Source organism: Nerophis ophidion, linkage group LG27 (assembly GCF_033978795.1).
Source record: "Nerophis ophidion isolate RoL-2023_Sa linkage group LG27, RoL_Noph_v1.0, whole genome shotgun sequence".
Classification (NCBI taxonomy): Eukaryota; Metazoa; Chordata; class Actinopteri; order Syngnathiformes; family Syngnathidae; genus Nerophis; species Nerophis ophidion.
In genome coordinates this window covers 21174108-21193808 of record NC_084637.1, presented here as the reverse complement: position 1 = coordinate 21193808, position 19701 = coordinate 21174108, and the positions used below count along the sequence as shown (strand labels likewise).

The 19701-nt window shown below is 42.9% G+C and overlaps 1 protein-coding gene across 6 annotated transcripts in view; it reads right to left on the bottom strand.

The window, feature by feature from the left end:
- kcnq2a (potassium voltage-gated channel, KQT-like subfamily, member 2a) overlaps positions 1-19701 on the bottom strand; it is a 120066-nt gene that overhangs the window by 17791 nt on the left and 82574 nt on the right. Inside the window, exons 10-13 of one of the 6 annotated variants that reach the window (XR_009804571.1) lie at positions 14872-14901; positions 6223-6295; positions 5914-6122; positions 1611-1628 (exon numbers count right to left, since the gene is read on the bottom strand). Coding sequence is in view for 5 of the 6 variants with exons in the window: in XM_061888994.1 (XP_061744978.1) it covers positions 1611-1628; positions 5914-6122; positions 12893-12946; positions 14872-14901 (311 nt within the window). In the remaining variant the exon portion in view is untranslated. Of the gene's footprint in view, positions 1-1610; positions 1629-5913; positions 6123-6222; positions 6296-12892; positions 12947-14871; positions 14902-19701 lie in introns of all 6 variants that reach the window. The other 5 variants (XM_061888994.1, XM_061888995.1, XM_061888997.1 and 2 more) reach the window with 5 other exon arrangements.

Here is a 19701-nt window from a genome sequence, read left to right as displayed (position 1 = left end):
TTTTAATTATACAGTTATTTCAAGGCCTACTGAAACCCACTACTACCCACCACGCAGTCTGATAGTATATATATCAATGATGAAATATTAACATTGCAACACATGCCAATATGGCCTTTTTAGTTTACTAAATTACAATTTTAAATTTCCCGGTAGTTTTGTCTTGAAAACGTTGTGTAATGATGACTTGGTTTTAAGGAAATATGAGCGCTGCACACACACACACAGCTAAAAGTCGTCTGCTTTAACGGCATAATTACACAGTATTTTGGAGATCTGTGTTGCTGAATCTTTTGCAATTTGTTCAATTAATATTGGAGAAGTCACAGTACAAAGATGGAGTTGGCAAGCTTTAGCCTTTAGCCACACAAACACACGGTGATTCTTTGTTTAAAATTCCTGGAGGTGAAACTTTACAATGGATCAGAGTGCGGTCAAGCAAACGTGAATCACAACGGAATGTCAACTAGCAGTTTTCGGTGAGAAAATTGTGGTAAAAAGTCGCTTCTTACCGGAGAAAAGCTGAGCTTGTGCCGTCCATAAAGCTGCCGTCGACTCCCCTGAGACATTGGCGTCAAGACACCCGTGGACGTACACCTCTGACTTTAAGGTACTATTTAACTCACTAGCAACACAATAGAAAGATAAGGGATTTCCCAGAATTATCCTAGTAAATATCTCTGAAAACATCGGAATCCGTCCCAATGCAATCGCATTTTTTTAATCTTTTTTTTTTCTAGTCCGTCGCTATCAATATCCTCAAACACAAATCTTTCATCCTCGCTCAAATTAATGGGGAAATTGTCGTTTTCTCGGTCCGAATACCACTTTTTGTTGGAGGCTCCCATTAAAAACAATGTGAATATGTGAGGAGCCCCCACACGTGTGACGTCATCGTCTGCGACTTCCGGTAGAGGCAGGGCATTTCTCTTAAAACCGAAAGTTGCGAACTTTATCGTGGATGTTCTCTACTAAATCCTTTCAGCAAAAATATGACAATATCGCGAAATGATCAAGTATGACACATAAAATGGATCTGCTATCCCCGTTTAAATAAGAAAATCTCATTTCAGTAGGCCTTTCATTTCATGTATTAAATTGAAGTATTTCAATTACGAGTGACTCCATAAAAAGGTTTACTACAAAAATGTGCATGTTTTAAAATTTTGGAAGTACAGACTCAGGCACAATACACCGATTCGGTACTAGTAATGGTTCAAATGTCAACGATACCCATCCCGACTCTGTAAACAAGTAAGGTGCAGTCCAGTCTTTGGCTACAGGGAGTCATAGACGGCTATTGTGCCAAGGAGAAGCCAGACCTCAAAAACCCTCTTGGGTAGTTCAAGTCCCCAGTCCAGGAAGACTTGACTTTACTATTACACCACTGTACGCATATGTCATGCAACATGGTGATCGGTGCCATTTCCCCTCAACTCTGAGCACCACTTGACTTGAACCCACCCTAACTTACCAACTCCCACCATACCTGAGTCAACCCCACGTAAGAAACATGAAGAGGGGTTCAGGTCAAATGATCACATGGAAGCAGCATGCATTATTATTTTTGTGGAAGCTCGTCTTGGTGCCCAAGCAGAAACATGTCTTACTTATTAAACCTTCAATTGCTGCAAGGAGAGAGAAGAGGACATGTGGACATGTGACACAATTCAACATGGATCTTACTAGAAGGAAAACTTATGTGTTCAAACAAGTGCTTGTATACTGTATTTTCCGGACTATAGCATGCACCGGTACAACAGCTGCACCTACTAAATTTGAAAAAAACTAATTTTTCCCGAATATTAGCCGCACCAGACTATAAGTCGCGGATATATATGTTGTGAAATGAGTTAATTACACTAAAATATTTTGTAAATGTTTATTTACACACCTTGATTGTTTTTCAAACGGTGTCTGTAACACTGCAGTCAAACGGCTGATCAAATAAAACACAAATCTTTGTCATTGAACCACTGGCTGCGCAAGCTAGCTCTCTAATCAGCTAGACAGACTCAATAACTCCACAGTGACACTTTGGTGAATTCACAAAACTGAAACGATAATAATTCTAACAGACTCATGTAAACGTGTTAGCATATTAGTTAATGCTAACGACGATAGCTTGATTAAATTACGAGAGCATGTACAATAACGCACAAAAACACTCCTACAGACACCCCACATGGATTGTTTTAGTTGTATTGCAAACCTTACAAACGTTGCTTGGAGTAACGAATGAAGAATCTTTACGAGTCAAACCGCTATGGACGGACAGAAAACTGAACGGCAATTCTGCTGCTGGTTCAAAGCTTTAACTCGTCCAAAAGATGGCCCCCTGGCACAAACAATAACAAAAGATTTAAGTGTCTTTGCATGTGTTTGATGAAAACTGTATGCTTTATGGCCGTCAAATCCATAAACTTGCCGCACTGTCAAAGCGTAGGAAAAACCGAGCAGTTTATAGTCCAGAACTTTACGGTAATAAAATATTGAAAGATGAAAAGTATGATTATATCAAACCAATCAATATCAGCAAAAAAAAAAAAAGTATCTTGCATGTAAAAATAGTTGTATATTATTTAAAAACAGACTAGTCTAGATCCGGGGCGTCAAACTGGCTTTCATTGAGGGCCAAATTGCAGTTATGGCTGCCCTTTATTATTGATAGCATTTTTACCTACACCGTAGAAAAACATTTGTAGTCACCATAATTTTAACGTAAAATACACAGCACTCTTTCTTAGTTAGAAATTATTTTAGCAATGTGTAGATTTATTTTTCAGCCATTTTTAAAAGTAATTTCTTTTGCAGAATATTTGATTAGTTGTAATTGTTGTATTGTATTGTTGTAATCAGCCTGACCAAAGCCATGAAGATGATCATGGTTAAAAATGCTGATCTACAATGTTTTTTACAACATATTACAGTAAATGGAAAAACACTACCACTGTTTTTTTCTTAGTCACCAGAATTTTACTGTAAAAGTAATAGTTCTTTTTACAACATATTACTGAAAATGGAAGAATAGTATGGCTGCTTTTTATTTTTATTTTATTTATTTATTTATTTTTATTTTGGCAACCGAGCTTACCTTTTTTTTTTTACTATTAAAAATCTGTGGTACTGTTTTTTCAATTTACAGTAAAAGACTGTAAAAACAACAACCGTGGGTTTTATGGTAAAAAAAAAAAAACTGGCCGCCAGAATTTTACTGTTAAAAAAAACAAAACAAAACAGTTTTTTACTTTTTTCACTTTACAGTAATACAATTGTTTACAATTTGTTTTAAATTCATAAGTCAAGCAAATAATTATTATCCACCTACGGAAAAAAAAATGTTCGGGGAAGTAAGACAATGCAAACTTTGTTGAAATACTGGATATTTGTAATGTTTAAAAGGTATGCAATTTCATGCAGTACATTAATTGTGCTTAAGGTCTACTGAGAAACCTAACCCTACCATAACCACAATCCGTACCCCACTAACCCTTTTCACAAGTCTAACCAGAACCCTAATCATAGTAACCCTTTCCAAAAGTCTAACTGGAAGCCTAATGCCACTAACCGATTCCAAAAGTCTAACCAGAAACCTAATCATAGTAACCCTTTCCAAAAGTCTAACCAGAAGCCTAGCGCCACTAACTGATTCCAAAAGTCTAACCAGAAACCTAAGCCAACTAACTGATTCCAAAAGTCAAACCATAAGCCTAACCTCACTCATTGATTTCAAAAGTCTAACAAGAAACCTAATCCCACTCACTGATTCCAAAAGTCTAACCAGAAACCTAACCCCACTCAACGATTCTAAAAGTCTAACCAGAAACCTGATTCCAAACGTCTATCCTGAAACCTAACCCCAGTCAATGTTTCTAAAAGTCTAACCAGAAACCTAACCCCACTCACTGATTCCAAAAGTCTAACCAGAAACCTAACCCCCCTCACTGATTCAAAAAGTCTAACCAGAAACCTAACCCCCCTCACTGATTCTAAAAGTGAAGTGAATTGTGAAGTGAATTATATTTATATAGCGCTTTTCTCAGGTGACTCAAAGTGCTTTACATAGTGACACCCAATATCTAAGTTCCATTTAAACCAGTGTGGGTGAAACTGGGAGCAGGTGGGTAAAGTGTCTTGCCCAAGGACACAACGGCAGTAATTAGGATGGCACAAGTGGGAATCGAACCTGCAACCCTCAAGTTGCTGGCACGGCTACTCTACCAACCGAGCTATGCCACCCCAGACAGCACGACTGCTTTACCGTCAATACGTCACTTTAAACCCATGGAAGCAGGATTTGTTTTGAACAACGACAACAAAGCTTTAGCATCAGTTTAAGCTAGCACGCCGTAGAAGACGAAAGAGAAAATGGAGTCCAGGTTGTCTCGGCTGCTTGTTGGACTTTCTGTACAAATTAGTCGCAGTGACGGCCGTGTGCATCTTGCTACTGTCAAGTCTGTTGACAACGCCAAGTCTACTGTGATGGTGGAGTGGAAGGAGTTTTATACTTGTCGAGGAAAAGAGATTGATGTGAGGGAGTTATATGCACTCAATCCAGAGCTGCTGGTCCACGAACAAGACTTCTTCAACAAAGCTGCTGAGCCAAACTCTTCTCCTCCTGAGAAAAGTCTAACCAGAAACCTAAGCCGACTAACTGATTCCAAAAGTCAAACCATAAACCTAACCTCTCTCATTGATTCCAAAAGTCCAACAAGAAACCTAATCCCACTCACTGATTTCAAAAGTCTAACCAGAAACCTAACCCCACTCAACAATTCTAAAAGTCTAACCAGAAACCTAATCACACTCACTAATTCCAAAAGTCTAACCAGAAACCTAACCCCAGTCAATGTTTCTAAAAGTCTAACCAGAAACCTAACCCTACTCACTGATTCCAAGAGTCTAACCAGAAACCTAACCCCCCTCGATGATTCTAAAAGTCTAACCAGAAACCAAACCCCGCTAACTGATTCCAAAAGTCTAACCAGAAACCTAACCCCCCTCACTGAGTCTAAAAGTCTAACCTGAAACCAAACCCTGCTAACAGATTCCAAAAGTCTAACCAGAAACCTAACCCCCCTCACTGATTCTAAAAGTCTAACCAGAAACCAAATCCCGCTTACTGATTCCAAAAGTCTGACCAGAAACCTAACCCCACTCACTGATTCTAAGTTTAACCAGAAACCTAACCCCACTTACTGATTCTCAATGTCTAACCAGAAACCTAACCCAACTAACTGATTCCAAAAGTCTAACCGGAAACCTAAGCCTACTCACTGATTCTAAAAGTCTAACCAGAAACCTAACCGATTTCACAAGTCTAACCAGAAACCAAACCCCACTCACTGATTCCAAGAGTCTAACCAAAAACCTAATCCCACTCACTGATTCTAAAAGTCTAACCAGAAACCTAACCGATTTCACAAGTCTAACCAGAAACCAAACCCCACTCACTGATTGCAAGAGTCTAACCAAAAACCTAATCCCACTCACTGATTCTAAAAGTCTAACCAGAAACTTAACCCAACTAACGGATTCCAAAAGTCTAACCAGAAACCAAACCCAACTAACTGATTCCAAAAGTCTAACCAGATACCTAACCCCACTAACTGATTCCAAAAGTCTAACCAGAAACCAAACCCAACTAACTGATTCCAAAAGTCTAACCAGAAACCTAACCCCACTCACTGATCTTAAGTCTAACCAGACCTAACACCACTCACTGATTCCAAAAGTCTAAACAGAAACATAACCTCAGCCCCTAAACTCTAACCCCTAATTACATTATTTCATGAAATCATCAAGTACAAAAGATCTGTGTGTTGAATCCAGTATATGTGGTTCCGAAGAGCTAAAGGTTCCAAGTCCAAGAGGCCAAAGAACTTTGAATAAAAAGTCTAGGCTTCACTTTACCCTCAGAGTTTTGACGCGAGGCGCTTCCCCTGACCCTGAAAGAAGGCTTAGGCCCGCCTCGGTTCTTCTCCGTGAAGCTCCAGCTCTTGGAGAACTTGCCCGGGCTCGCATCGGCGCCATCTTCTGGCACGGGAGACTGGTCTCTCTCTTTGGCCAAAGGAGTCTTGGAAGGACTGGGGAACATCTTGTCCTTCAGGCTCGCCTTCCGACTAGGAAGAGTCATAAAATACTTAGAAAGGCTTTGTATCATGTTTTTTTGTACGGAAGTAACATCTTCATGGTGTCATCCCGGGATGGTGCTGGTCTTACCTGAGGGGAACCTACAGCAGAGGGAGCCATGTCCATATATGGGCATTCAGTGGGTTGGGCAAGCAGCAGGAAGCTACCAGCCAGCATGCATGGAAGCAAAGTGACATCTCAAAATGTGAACATGCAAATAAGGAAAATAAGGACCATCATGTGCCTTGTGGACAAACAAGAAGCCAAAAGCGGTGAAACAGCAGCGAGCAAATAAAGGTTGACATCATAAAAAAAAAAAGGGCAGTCAATTAAGGTTTATACTACCACATAAGGACAGTAAATAAAGGTTTACAGATGTGAGGACATAGTCATAATACATTGTGTTGCTAGGCAAAAAGCACAATCCCAACCTAATCAAATATAGACCACAGGTCCGTTTCCTGGCCTATGTCTGCTGGCTCACACAGCAACCAAGAGTTGGCAGGGAAGGAATCTAGTATTTTCACAATAGTAGGGGTGTCCCCATCTGACAGTCTGATATCTTAAACTTTCATGTACGTTACAACACAGTTAGCGAAAAAAAGTAAAAAGTAAAAAGTAACATGGCACACTACTTTTGATGTGCCGGCAACACAGGATATCAAATATCACACAGCAAACAACATGGAAGTACACACACTACTACTACTGCTACTGGTACGGGGGAATAATGAACAACAAAGCAATGACACAACATGCAAGTACACACTATTACTATTACAACGGCGGGATAATGAACAACAAAGCATTGAAACACAATGTAAGTACACACACTACAACTATGGGGGAATAATGAACAACAAAGCAATGACACAACATGTAAGTACACACACTACTACTATGGGGCAATAATAAACAACAAAGCAATGACACAACATGTAAGTACACACACTACTACAGGGGAATAATGAACAACAAAACAATGACACAACATGTAAGTGAACACACTACTATTACCGGGGAATAATGAACAACAGAGCAATTACACATCATATAAGTACTACTATCATATAAGTACTACTATGGGCGGGCGAATAATGAACCACAAAGCAATGACACAACTGAACAACAGAGCAATTACACAACATATAAGTACACACACTACTACTATGGAGCAATAATGAACTACAACGCAATGACACAACATATAAATCCGGCGGGGGAATAATGAACAACAAAGCAATGACACAACATGTCGGGGGAATAATAATGAACACAACATGTAATAACACACACTATTACTACTACTACTACAGGGGAATAATGAACAACAAAACAATGACAAAATATGTAAGTGAACACACTACTATTTCCGGGGAATAATGAACAACAGAGCAATTACACAACATGTAAATACACACACTACTACTATGGAGGAATAATGAACAACAAAGCAATTACACAACATGTAAGTACACACACACTACTACTATGGAGCAATAATGAACAACAGAGCAATGACACAACAGGTAAGTATACACACTACTACTATTGGGTAAAAATGAACAACAAAGCAATGACACAACATGTAATAACACACACTATTACTACTACTACAGGGGAATATCCATCCATCCATTTTCTACCGCTTATTCCCTTTCAGGGTTGCGGGGGGCGCTGGCGCCTATCTCAGCTACAATCGGGCGGAAGGCAGGGTACACCCTGGACAAGTCGCCACCTCATCGCAGGGCCAACACAGATAGACAGACAACATTCACACTCACATTCACACACTAGGGCCAATTTAGTGTTGCCAATCAACCTATCCCCAGGTGCATGTCTTTGGAAATGGGAGGAAGCCGGAGTACCCGGAGGGAACCCACGCTTTCACGGGGAGAACATGCAAACTCCACACAGAAAGATCCCGAGCCTGGATTTGAACCCAGGACTGCAGGAACTTCGTATTGTGAGGCAGACGCACTAACCCCTCTGCCACCGTGAAGCCCTACAGGGGAATAATGAACAACAAAATAATGACACAACATGTAAGTGAACACACTACTATCACCAGGGGATAATGAACAACAGAGCAATTATACAACATCTAAGTACACACACTACAACTATGGGGCAATAATGAACTACAAAGCAATGACACATCATTTAAGTACACACACTACCACTATGGGCGGGCGAAAATTGAACAACAAAGCAATGACACAACTGAACAACAGAGCAATTACACAACATGTAAGTACACACACTACTACTATGGAGCAATAATGAACTACAAAGCAATGACACAACATATAAATCCAGCGGGGGAATAATGAACAACAAAGCAATGACACAACATGTAAGTACACACACTACTACTATGGGGGAATAATGAACAACAAAGCAATTACACAACATAAAAGTACACACACTACTACTATGGGGCTATAATGAACTACAAAGCAATGACAACATGTAAGTACACACACTACTACTACTACTACTACGGGCGGGAGAATAATGAACAACAAAGCAATGACACAACATGTAATAACACGCTATTACTACTACTACAGGGGAATAATGAACAACAAAACAATGAAAAAAAAAAGAATGTAAGTACACACACTACTACTATGGGGGAATAATGAACAACAAAGCAATGACACAACATGTAATAACACGCTATTACTACTACTACAGGGGAATAATGAACAACAAAACAATGACAAAACATGTAAGTGACCACACTACTATTACCGGGGAATAATGAACAACAGAGCAATTACACAACATGTAAGTACACACACTACTACTATGGGGGAATAATGAACATCAAAGCAATTACACAACATGTAAGTACACACACTACTACTATGGAGCAATAATGAACAACAAACCAATGACACAACATGTAAGTACACACACTACTACTATTGGGGAATAATGAACAACAAAGCAATGACACAACATGTAATAATACACACTATTACTACTACTACAGGGGAATAATGAACAAAAAAACATTGACACAACATGTAAATGGACACACTACTATTACCGGGGAATAATGAACAACAGAGCAATTAAACAACATGTAAGTACACACACTACAACTATGGGGGAATAATGAACATCAAAGCAATTACACAACATGTAAGTACACACACTACTACTATGGAGCAATAATGAACTACAAAGCAATGACACATCATATAAGTACACCTAGTACTACTATGGGCGGGCGAATAATGAACAACAAAGCAATGACACAACTGAACAACAGAGCAATTACACAACATGTAAGTACACACACTACTACTATGGAGCAATAATGAACTACAAAGCAATGACACAACATGTCGGGGGAAATAATGAACACAACATGTAATAACACACACTATTACTACTAATACAGGGGAATAATGAACAACAAAACAATGAAAAAACATGTAAGTGAACACACTACTATTACCGGGGAATAATGAACAACAGAGCAATTACACACCATGTAAGTACACACACTACTACTACTACAACTACTGGAAAATAATGAACAACAAAGCCATGATTCCTGCAATTTCCCGTTTGTGGACAAGGAGACTACCCCAATGCCAGATATTTAATTTTTTTCTTAAGCCAGGCAATAATTACTTTACCTAGTAATTATTTACAGAGTCATTCAGTTTGCGCTAAACGTACTCTTTTTCTTTTTTTATTTAATTTTTTTTTATAAATTGCCAACACTGGCCAGGGGTTACACAATAGCACACGAGCTAGACATACGTAACAATTAATAATATCGCAGTCTAAAACAGCACATTTGTCAACACGAACAAATGTCAAATAGCCGATCTTTTTTACCTACGCTTTGAACCCTGCAGCTTGTAAAACGGGGTGGGGGAGCTAATTAAGGGATTTTTCTTCACCGATGGCCATAAAGCAAATAGTTTTTACTAAGCACATGCAAAGACACTTTTGGACGACTTTGCTGAATGAATGCTTATTGTTTTTTTCCCCTGTTTAAAGCTTTGAACCGGAAGCAAAAATGCGGTTCCGTCTTCTAGCTGTCCATAAGTGTTTCTACTTGATTGGATTCTTCATTCATCACTCCAAGCAACGTTTGTAAGTTTTACAATATGACTAAAACAATTCTTCCTTACTAAATTGTCCCGCGTGTGAGATCCGTAGGAGTGTTTACATGCATATGTGTACGTGCCATCATAATGTAATCAAGCCAGCGTCGTTAGCATTAGTTAATATGCTAACATGCTCACAAGTGTCTGTGTAAGTATTATTAACTTACAACGACATTCTTTTTGTAATTATGGAGAGGCGGAGCCAACTGTCCGACAGACCGCGATGCCGGGTGGCGGCGAGGAGGCGGCGACGGCGAGTGAGCGGCGAGGAGGGGCGCACCGGGAGCGAAGACTCAATCAAGATCAGGTGCGTAGATCACGCACCTGCGGACAATCATGCAATCCTGGTTAAAAGGGCGGCAGCCATGAACGTCGGGGAGAGAGGCGTAGAGACTGGAAGAAGCAGGAATGCAGCTGACGCAAAGCGAGAGAGGAGAGCTGAAGACAGACGACGAGCTAGCAGAAAAGAGGAGCGGAAAGGCGACCTGGACTGAGGTGTTTATTGAAAAATAAACAAAGTCAAACTGCTCAAAGTCATGTCCTTCCTTTGTGGTCCTGGGAACCCGCAAGACGACAGCATGAGACCCTCACATTTGGCGCCCAACCTGTCCGGACCACCGTAGGCAGGGGAGGAGGATCCCCTGTGGGCTCTCGTTGACGCGCTGGCCGGCCTCGCAGCAAGCAGCCGACAACAATGCCGGCTCCTGCAGATATTGGCGTACCAGACGGGTGGGGAGGCGGCGAATGGCCCCCCGAAGATGATGATGATGAAGAAGAAGAACATGATGATGATGATGAAGAAGATGATGATGATGATGAAGAAGAACATGATGATGATGATGATGATGAAGAAGAACATGATGATGATGAAGAACAACATGATGATGATGATGATGATGATGAAGAACATGATGATGATGAAGAAGAATATGATGATGATGAAGAAGAAGAACATGATGATGATGAAGAAGAACATGATGATAATGATGATGATGATGATGAAGAAGAAGAACAGAATGATGATGATGAAGAAGAAGAACATGATGATGATGGTGATGAAGAAAAGGGTGAAGAAGACGAAGAAAAGGACAAAAAAGACAAAGGGAAAAAAACAAAGGAAAAGACAAAGAAGACAAATTAAAAGACAAAGAAGACAAAGAAGACGAAGAAAAATAAGATGAAGAGGAATAAATAAAACAGGCAACAAGGGAGAAGACTGGGGGCACAGGTGGTCGTGGCCGTCTTCACTTCCCGCTCCCGAAAGAAAAGGAGGGGGAAGTAGAGCCCGGCTTACGTCTGGTGATGGAGGACTGTGGAGAGGCGGAGCCAACGGTCAGACAGACAGGCAGGGCACGCTGGAGCCCGGCCCAAGATGGCGACGGCGAGCGAGCGGCGAGGCGGGGCGCACCAGGAGCGACGCCTCAATCAAGCTCAGGTGCGTAAATAACGCACCTGAGGACAATCATGCAATTCTCTCGCACTGGTTAAAAGGGCGGCAGCCGTGAACGTCGGGGAGAGAGGCGGAGAGACTGGAAGAAGCAGGAGTGCCGCTGACGCAAAGCGAGAGAGAAGGAGAGCCAAAGACAGACGACGAGCGAGCGGAAAAGAGGAGCGGAAAGGCGACCTGGACTGAGGTGTTTATTGAAAAATAAACTAAGTCAAACTGCTCAAAATCATGTCCTTCCTTGGTGGTCCTGGGAATCCGCAAGACGACGGCATGAGACCGTCACGGTATTGTTATAGTTTTTTAATCTAACCAAAACGATTGGAGAGCTAGCTTGCGCAGCCAGTGGGTCCATGACAATGACTTCTGTTTTGTTGGATCATCCGTTTTACCGCCGTGTTACAGACACAGTTTGGAAACAATTAAGTTACAATTATGTAAATAAATATTTACAGGATATTTTTGTAAATAACCTTTTTCTGTTTTGTTTGATCAGCCATTTTACTGGCATGTCAAAGACACCGTTTGGAAACAATTAGGTTACAATTAGGTAAATATTTACAGAATATTTTTGTAAATAACTTATTTCACAACATTTATATCTGCAGAATATAGTCCGGTACGGTCAATACATGGGAAAAAAGTAATATAAAATTTAATGGGTGTGGCTTATATACCGGTGCTCTCTATAGTTTGGGAAAAAAAACGGTGATTATAGTTGCAAATAAAGTCTCCCAGGCAGAAGCGTACCAGTACATATCCAGTAACAAATGCGTCCGTGTCATTCAACTTACTGCCTCATGAGCTTACCTTCATGACTTGCGTCACTGAAAACAATGACCACCCCAATTCAACTTTAAGGCCATTCCAGACGGTTGATACTAAATAGACCAGTCTTTTTCCATGTTTGACCAAATTCACTTGATCGAGACTTTTCTAACGTTCCACACTACAAAAGAACACAAGATTGGTATCGGGTCAACAACGCTAACACTCAAGGCTCAAATATCTGCATCCATTGGAAGATGAGAAAGTCATATTGGGACACCCCTTTTGAATATAAAGTATATATTCTCTGATCTTACTTGCACCTGCCCTACGACTAACTCTCAACAGCTCCAAAGATGAAATAAGCTCGTGCTGCAACACACAGACTTGCAGTGCAGTGCAACAAGTGTACCTAAAAGTTGTTGGACAGCAGCCACAAAGTCTGCCATTGTGTGTGTTGTCATGACTGGAGCCGTGGGAGAGACACAAACAAGAGCAGTGGATACAGTGGCAGGAAAACAGCATACTGTGTTTGCAGAAATACTACCTTGAAAAGGTCACGTAATGCAGTATTTCTAACAGCTTTATTGGAAATGTGCCTAAATCCCAGCCTTGATGCTGAATTTAGAGCATCCTAAAGGGCTTTTAGTAGCTTTAATGATAATGATCTGTCCGTGCCTGTTTTACTTCAAAAACTACTTGGTCCTCTGTTTACCACATAACAGATGCAAATAAATCAAGTAAGAATTATCCATGTTTATATAAACTTTCCAAAGACTTTTATTTTAAAGTATTTGACAGTGTCACTTTCACTTCCTTCTTGACTTGTGGCAATGTGAACTAGGGTTGTCTGGTGTACCGGTACTAGTATTGTATCGCGGTACTGATGAATAAAAAAACGGTACTATCTCTGTAAGTACAGGTTCCCCATATTTAAAAAATAATAATTTAACAGGCATGACGGCACATCATAGTCACGTCGTGACATTGCTGTTTTTACGGGCAGAGGAGAATGTTCGGCAGGACGCACACACAGAGTACTTACAAGCAGAAACTGTGTGTAGACTGAAATGGGAGAACAGACGCATTTTGGCTTAAAAACTAATGATAAAGGTGAAGTTTTTTATATATATATAGATATATATATATATATATATTTTTAAAAATATGTAAATATACATATGTATAAGCTATATATATGTGTTTTTGTTTATGTATATACGTGTGTGTGTATATATGTATGTAACTTTCCAATAATTTCTATAACTCATTTTTTTGTGACAGAGTGATTGGAGCACATACTTGTTGGTCACAAAAAACATTCATGAAGAATTGGTACTTTTATAAATGTATTATGAGTCTACTGAAAATGTGACCATATCTGCTGGGTCAAAAGAATACATACAGCAATGTTAATATTTGGTTACATATCCCTTCGCAAGTTTCACTGCAATACGGCGTTTTTGGTAGCCATCCACAAGCCTCTGGCAAGCTTTTGGTTGAATTTTTGACCACTCCTCTTGACGAAATTGGTGCAGTTTAGCTAAAAATGTTGGTTTTCTGACATGGACTTGTTTCTTCAGCATTGTCCACACGTTTAAGTCAGGACTTTGGGAAGGCCATTCTAAAACCTTGATTCTAGCCTGATTTAGCCATTCCTTTTAACACTTTTGACGTGTGTTTGGGGTCACTGTCTTGTTGGAACACCCAATTGCACCCAAGAAGAGGTAATCCTTTGGAGGTAATCCTCCAAAATAGGGTAAATAGATAATTGGTCTCCAGCAAAGAGGGAATTTTTCTCATGCTGGAGAAACATGGCCTGTGTTTGAGCAATGCTTATTATTTATCTACTTAACTTTTAAAATGTTGTAAATACTGGTATCATATGTTGTACCTGCTGATGCAGCTGTTGTAAAAAATAAAAAAAGGCACATATACATCCAAATGAAGGGTGGACCTCTATTAAAAAAATACTAGAGCGCACTATGGGACCTTATAATTACCAGCATATATCTGCAAACATCAATTAGACCTTAGTCGTTAATGTTTTCACATGACTATATTGATCCACACACTCGTCTTTGTTGTCAAAATACGGTGGGGGGAGAAGCACTGAAAAAAAGTGTTTCAAAATATCACTTTTTCCTGCTTCCTGATAAGATGTCAGGTGAAAGCGGTGAGGGCTCATCTCTGAATCATGTATGCAAAATGCAGCATGACCATTCTTGAAGGAGGCCTTCACACACACACACACACACGCACACACACACACACACACGCACATACACACACACGCACGCACGCACGTACTCCTCCCCCAAGAAAGAGTTTCTCAGCAGCAGCTAAATGCAGAGTTGTGGACAAGTCAAAGCAGTCAATCACATTACAGACCTGGGAGAGCTTTCGGTCTGTGAGTCCTTCCTGTGGGCAGAAAATATACTAATTAACAATTTTACAGATGGAATTTTATCAAGAACAGAAGATGAACATTTTTAAACTTGACTAAGTTAACAAATGATTAATAAAAAGTGTTTTTATGTTGTCCTAAGTCAGGGGTGTCCAAACTTTGTTGGAGCAGGAGACCTGGCTCTTATTGTTGTCTTCTTCATAGAGTTCCTGTGGTTCCCTGTGGGCGGAATTGTGAGACATGCTCAGCTGAGTCCAATCTTCCCAACGGTATTTAAGCAGCTCCTCGATAGCTGGATGGCACTCGGCAATTCCACTCCTTTGACTGTGTTCGGATGACGACTCCTAGACTCCTTGTATTTTTGCCTAATACCTTCTTGACTATTTCCTGTGCCATCCAGCATGGTATGTACCTTGTAGTTTGCATGTCTTGCAACTTCGACCCTAGTTTTAGTTAGTTTGTAGTTTAGCTTTAGTTTTTTTTTATCACGGTGCTTGTTGTGTTCTCCTTTTTCGCAACGTCGCCTTTTGTTACATTCAAGTTTTCGGATCATTTTTGTGATTTACTTACCTTTTGGAAACTAAAGAACTATTTACTCTCAATTCCATCTGCATCCTTAGGTTCTTCTGTTCCACTGTAAATTATATTGTGACAGACACATGGCGGGCTCTTCAACCTGAGTAGGTTCAAGGCAAAAAGCAAGGTACTTACATCCTCCATTACATAGCTTCAGTACGCAGATGACAATGCTTTAGTTGCTCATTCTGAGTTGGACCTCCAGAACATAATGGATGCTTTTGCCAGAGCGTACCGACTCCTGGGACTTGACATTAACATAAAGAAGACTCAGATCCTGTACCAACCAGCCCCTGACACACCTTCCCAACCCCCCACAATTTATGTGTACAACAACATCTTGGAAAACGTGGAGCATTTTGCTTATCTTTGCAGTATTCTTTCAACGAGAGCTCTCATCGATGCAGAGATCCACCGCCGCAAAGGTTGTGCCAGCGCAGCTTTTGCTAAGCTCAGGAAAATAGTTTTTGAGAATCGGGTCATCCAGACTAACATCAAGCTTACTGTTTATCAAGCTGTAGTTCTGCCCACTCTGCTCTATGTGGCTGATAGCTGGACCACCTCCAGCAGACACCTAAAGGCTCTGGAGCAGTACCATCAGCGATGTCTGCACAAGATCCTCAGGATCAGCTAGGAAGATAGGCGCACCAACATTAGTGTTCTGAAGGAAGCTAACATGCCCAGCATCACCACAACTGTCATTCGGCACCAGCTGCGATGGACAGGCCATGTAGTTCGCATGCCAGACAGTCGCCATCCGAAACAAATGTTGTACGGACAACTGGTGGAAGGACGACGCACCCAAGGAGGGCAGAAGAAGCGGTATAAAGATAACCCCAAAATCCACCTGAGGAAATGCTGCTTCAACCACAACACCTGGGAGGAGGCTGGCCACCATAGGGTTTTGTGGAGAAGGATGGTCCATGAAGGCACTGCACAATTAGAAAAGGACCTCCACCGTGCCGCGGAAACCAAGAGGCAACAAAGAAAGGAGAGATCCACTACCAAAACAGCTCCTCAGACCACTACCACCACCACCACCACGACAATCACTTACATATGCCCCCACTGCAATAGAGTCTGTGGATCACGGATCGGCCTCTACAGGCACCTGAGGACCCACAAATGACCAGACCCACCAACAGGAGGACTATCATACTCGCTTCAAGTGATCGCCGATGATGATGACATATATAAATATATACTGTGTGTATACTATATACTATATACATATATAAATATGTATGTATACATATATATTTATATATGTATGTAACAAGGTCAATAACGTCTTGTAAATAATGTATGTTCTAATGTTTTATTATTGTTATAATTACACAAAATATGTATGTTGTGAGCTGGGCGGCAGCCAAAGGCAGGGCACTTGGCGGTCCGATCCTCGGCTACAGAAGCTAGCTCTTGGGACGTGGAACGTCACCTCACTGGGGGGGAAGGAGCCTGAGCTAGTCCGCGAGGTAGAGAAGTTCCGGCTGGATATAGTCGGACTCACCTCGACGCACAGCAAGGGCTCTGGAACCAGTTCTCTCGAGAGGGACTGGACACTCTTCCACTCTGGCGTTGCCGACAGTGAGAGGCGACGGGCTGGCGTGGCAATTCTCGTTGCCCCCCGGCTCAAAGCCTGCACGTTTGAGTTCAACCCAGTGGACGAGAGGGTAGCTTCCCTTCGCCTTCGGGTGGGGGGACGGGTCCTGACTGTTGTTTGTGCTTACGCACCAAACAGCAGTTCAGAATACCCACCCTTTTTGGGTACACTCGAGGGAGTACTGGAAAGTGCTCCTACGGGTGATTCCCTTGTCCTACTGGGGGACTTCAACGCTCATGTTGGCAACGACAGTGAAACCTGGAGAGGCGTGATTGGGAAGAATGGTCGCCCGGATCTAAACCCGAGTGGTGTTTTGTTATTGGACTTTTGTGCTCGTCACGGATTGTCCATAACAAACACCATGTTCAAACATAAGGGTGTCCATATGTGCACTTGGCACCAGGACACCCTAGGCCGCAGTTCCATGATTGACTTTGTAGTCGTGTCATCGGATTTGCGGCCTCATGTTCTGGACACTCGGGTGAAGAGAGGGGCGGAGCTTTCTACCGATCACCACCTGGTGGTGAGTTGGCTGCGATGGTGGGGGAGGATGCCGGACAGACCTGGGAGGCCCAAACGCATTGTGAGGGTCTGCTGGGAACGTCTGGCAGAGTCTCCTGTCAGAGAGAGTTTCAATTCACACCTCCGGGAGAACTTTGAACATGTCACGAGGGAGGTGCGGGACATTGAGTCCGAGTGGACCATGTTCCGAACCTCTATTGTCGAGGCGGCTGATTGGAGCTGTGGCCGCAAGGTTGTTGGTGCTTGTCGTGGCGGTAATCCCAGAACCCGTTGGTGGACACCAGCAGTGAGGGATGCCGTCAAGCTGAAGAAGGAGTCCTATCGGGTTTTTTTGGCTCATAGGACTCCGGAGGCAGTGGACGGGTACCGACGGGCCAAGCGGTGTGCAGCTTTAGCGGTAGCGGAGGCAAAAACTCGGACATGGGAAGAGTTCGGGGAAGCCATGGAAAACGACTTCCGGACGGCTTCGAAGCGATTCTGGACCACCGTCCGCCGCCTCAGGAAGGGGAAGCAGTGCACTATCAACACCGTGTATGGTGCGGATGGTGTTCTGCTGACTTCGACTGCGGATGTTGTGGATCGGTGGAGGGAATACTTCGAAGACCTCCTCAATCCCACCAACACGTCTTCTTGTGAGGAAGCGGTGCCTGGGGAATCTGTGGTGGACTCTCCTATTTCTGGGGCTGAGGTCGCTGAGGTAGTTAAAAAGCTCCTCGGCGGCAAGGCCCCGGGGGTGGATGAGATCCGCCCGGAGTTCCTTAAGGCTCTGGATGCTGTGGGGCTGTCTTGGTTGACAAGACTATGCAGCATCGCGTGGACATCGAGGGCGGTACCTCTGGATTGGCAGACCGGGGTGGTGGTCCCTCTCTTTAAGAAGGGGGACCGGAGGGTGTGTTCCAACTATCGTGGGATCACACTCCTCAGCCTTCCCGGTAAGGTTTATTCAGGTGTACTGGAGAGGAGGCTACGCCGGATAGTCGAACCTCGGATTCAGGAGGAACAGTGTGGTTTTCGTCCTGGTCGTGGAACCGTGGACCAGCTCTATACTCTCGGCAGGGTTCTTGAGGGTGCATGGGAGTTTGCCCAACCAGTCTACATGTGCTTTGTGGACTTGGAGAAGGCATTCGACCGTGTCCCTCGGGAAGTCCTGTGGGGAGTGCTCAGAGAGTATGGGGTACCGGACTGTCTTATTGTGGCAGTCCGCTCCCTGTATGATCAGTGCCAGAGCTTGGTCCGCATTGCTGGCAGTAAGTCGGACACGTTTCCAGTGAGGGTTGGACTCCGCCAAGGCTGTCCTTTGTCACCGATTCTGTTCATAACTTTTATGGACAGAATTTCTAGGCGCAGCCAAGGCGTTGAGGAGATCCGGTTTGGTGGCCACGGGATTAGATCTCTGCTTTTTGCAGATGATGTAGTCCTGATGGCTTCATCTGGCCGGGATCTTCAGCTCTCACTGGATCGGTTCGCAGCCGAGTGTGAAGCGACCGGAATGAGAATCAGCACCTCCAAGTCCGAGTCCATGGTTCTCGCCCGGAAAAGGGTGGAGTGCCATCTCCGGGTTGGGGAAGAGACTCTGCCCCAAGTAGAGGAGTTCAAGTACCTAGGAGTCTTGTTCACGAGTGGGGGAAGAGTGGATCGTGAGATCAACAGGCGGATCGGTGCGGCGTCTTCAGTAATGCGGACGTTGTATCGATCCGTTGTGGTGAAGAAAGAGCTGAGCCAGAAGGCAAAGCTCTCAATTTACCGGTCGATCTACGTTCCCATCCTCACCTATGGTCATGAGCTCTGGGTCATGACCGAAAGGATAAGATCACGGGTACAAGCGGCCGAAATGAGTTTCCTCCGCCGGGTGGCGGGGCTCTCCCTTAGAGATAGGGTGAGAAGCTCTGCCATCCGGGAGGAGCTCAACGTAAAGCCGCTGCTCCTCCACATCGAGAGGAGCCAGATGAGGTGGTTTGGGCATCTGGTCAGGATGCCACCCGAACGCCTCCCTAGGGAGGTGTTTAGGGCACGTCCAGCTGGTAGGAGGCCCCGGGGAAGACCCAGGACACGTTGGGAAGACTATGTCTCCCGGCTGGCCTGGGAACGCCTCGGGATCCCCCGGGAAGAGCTA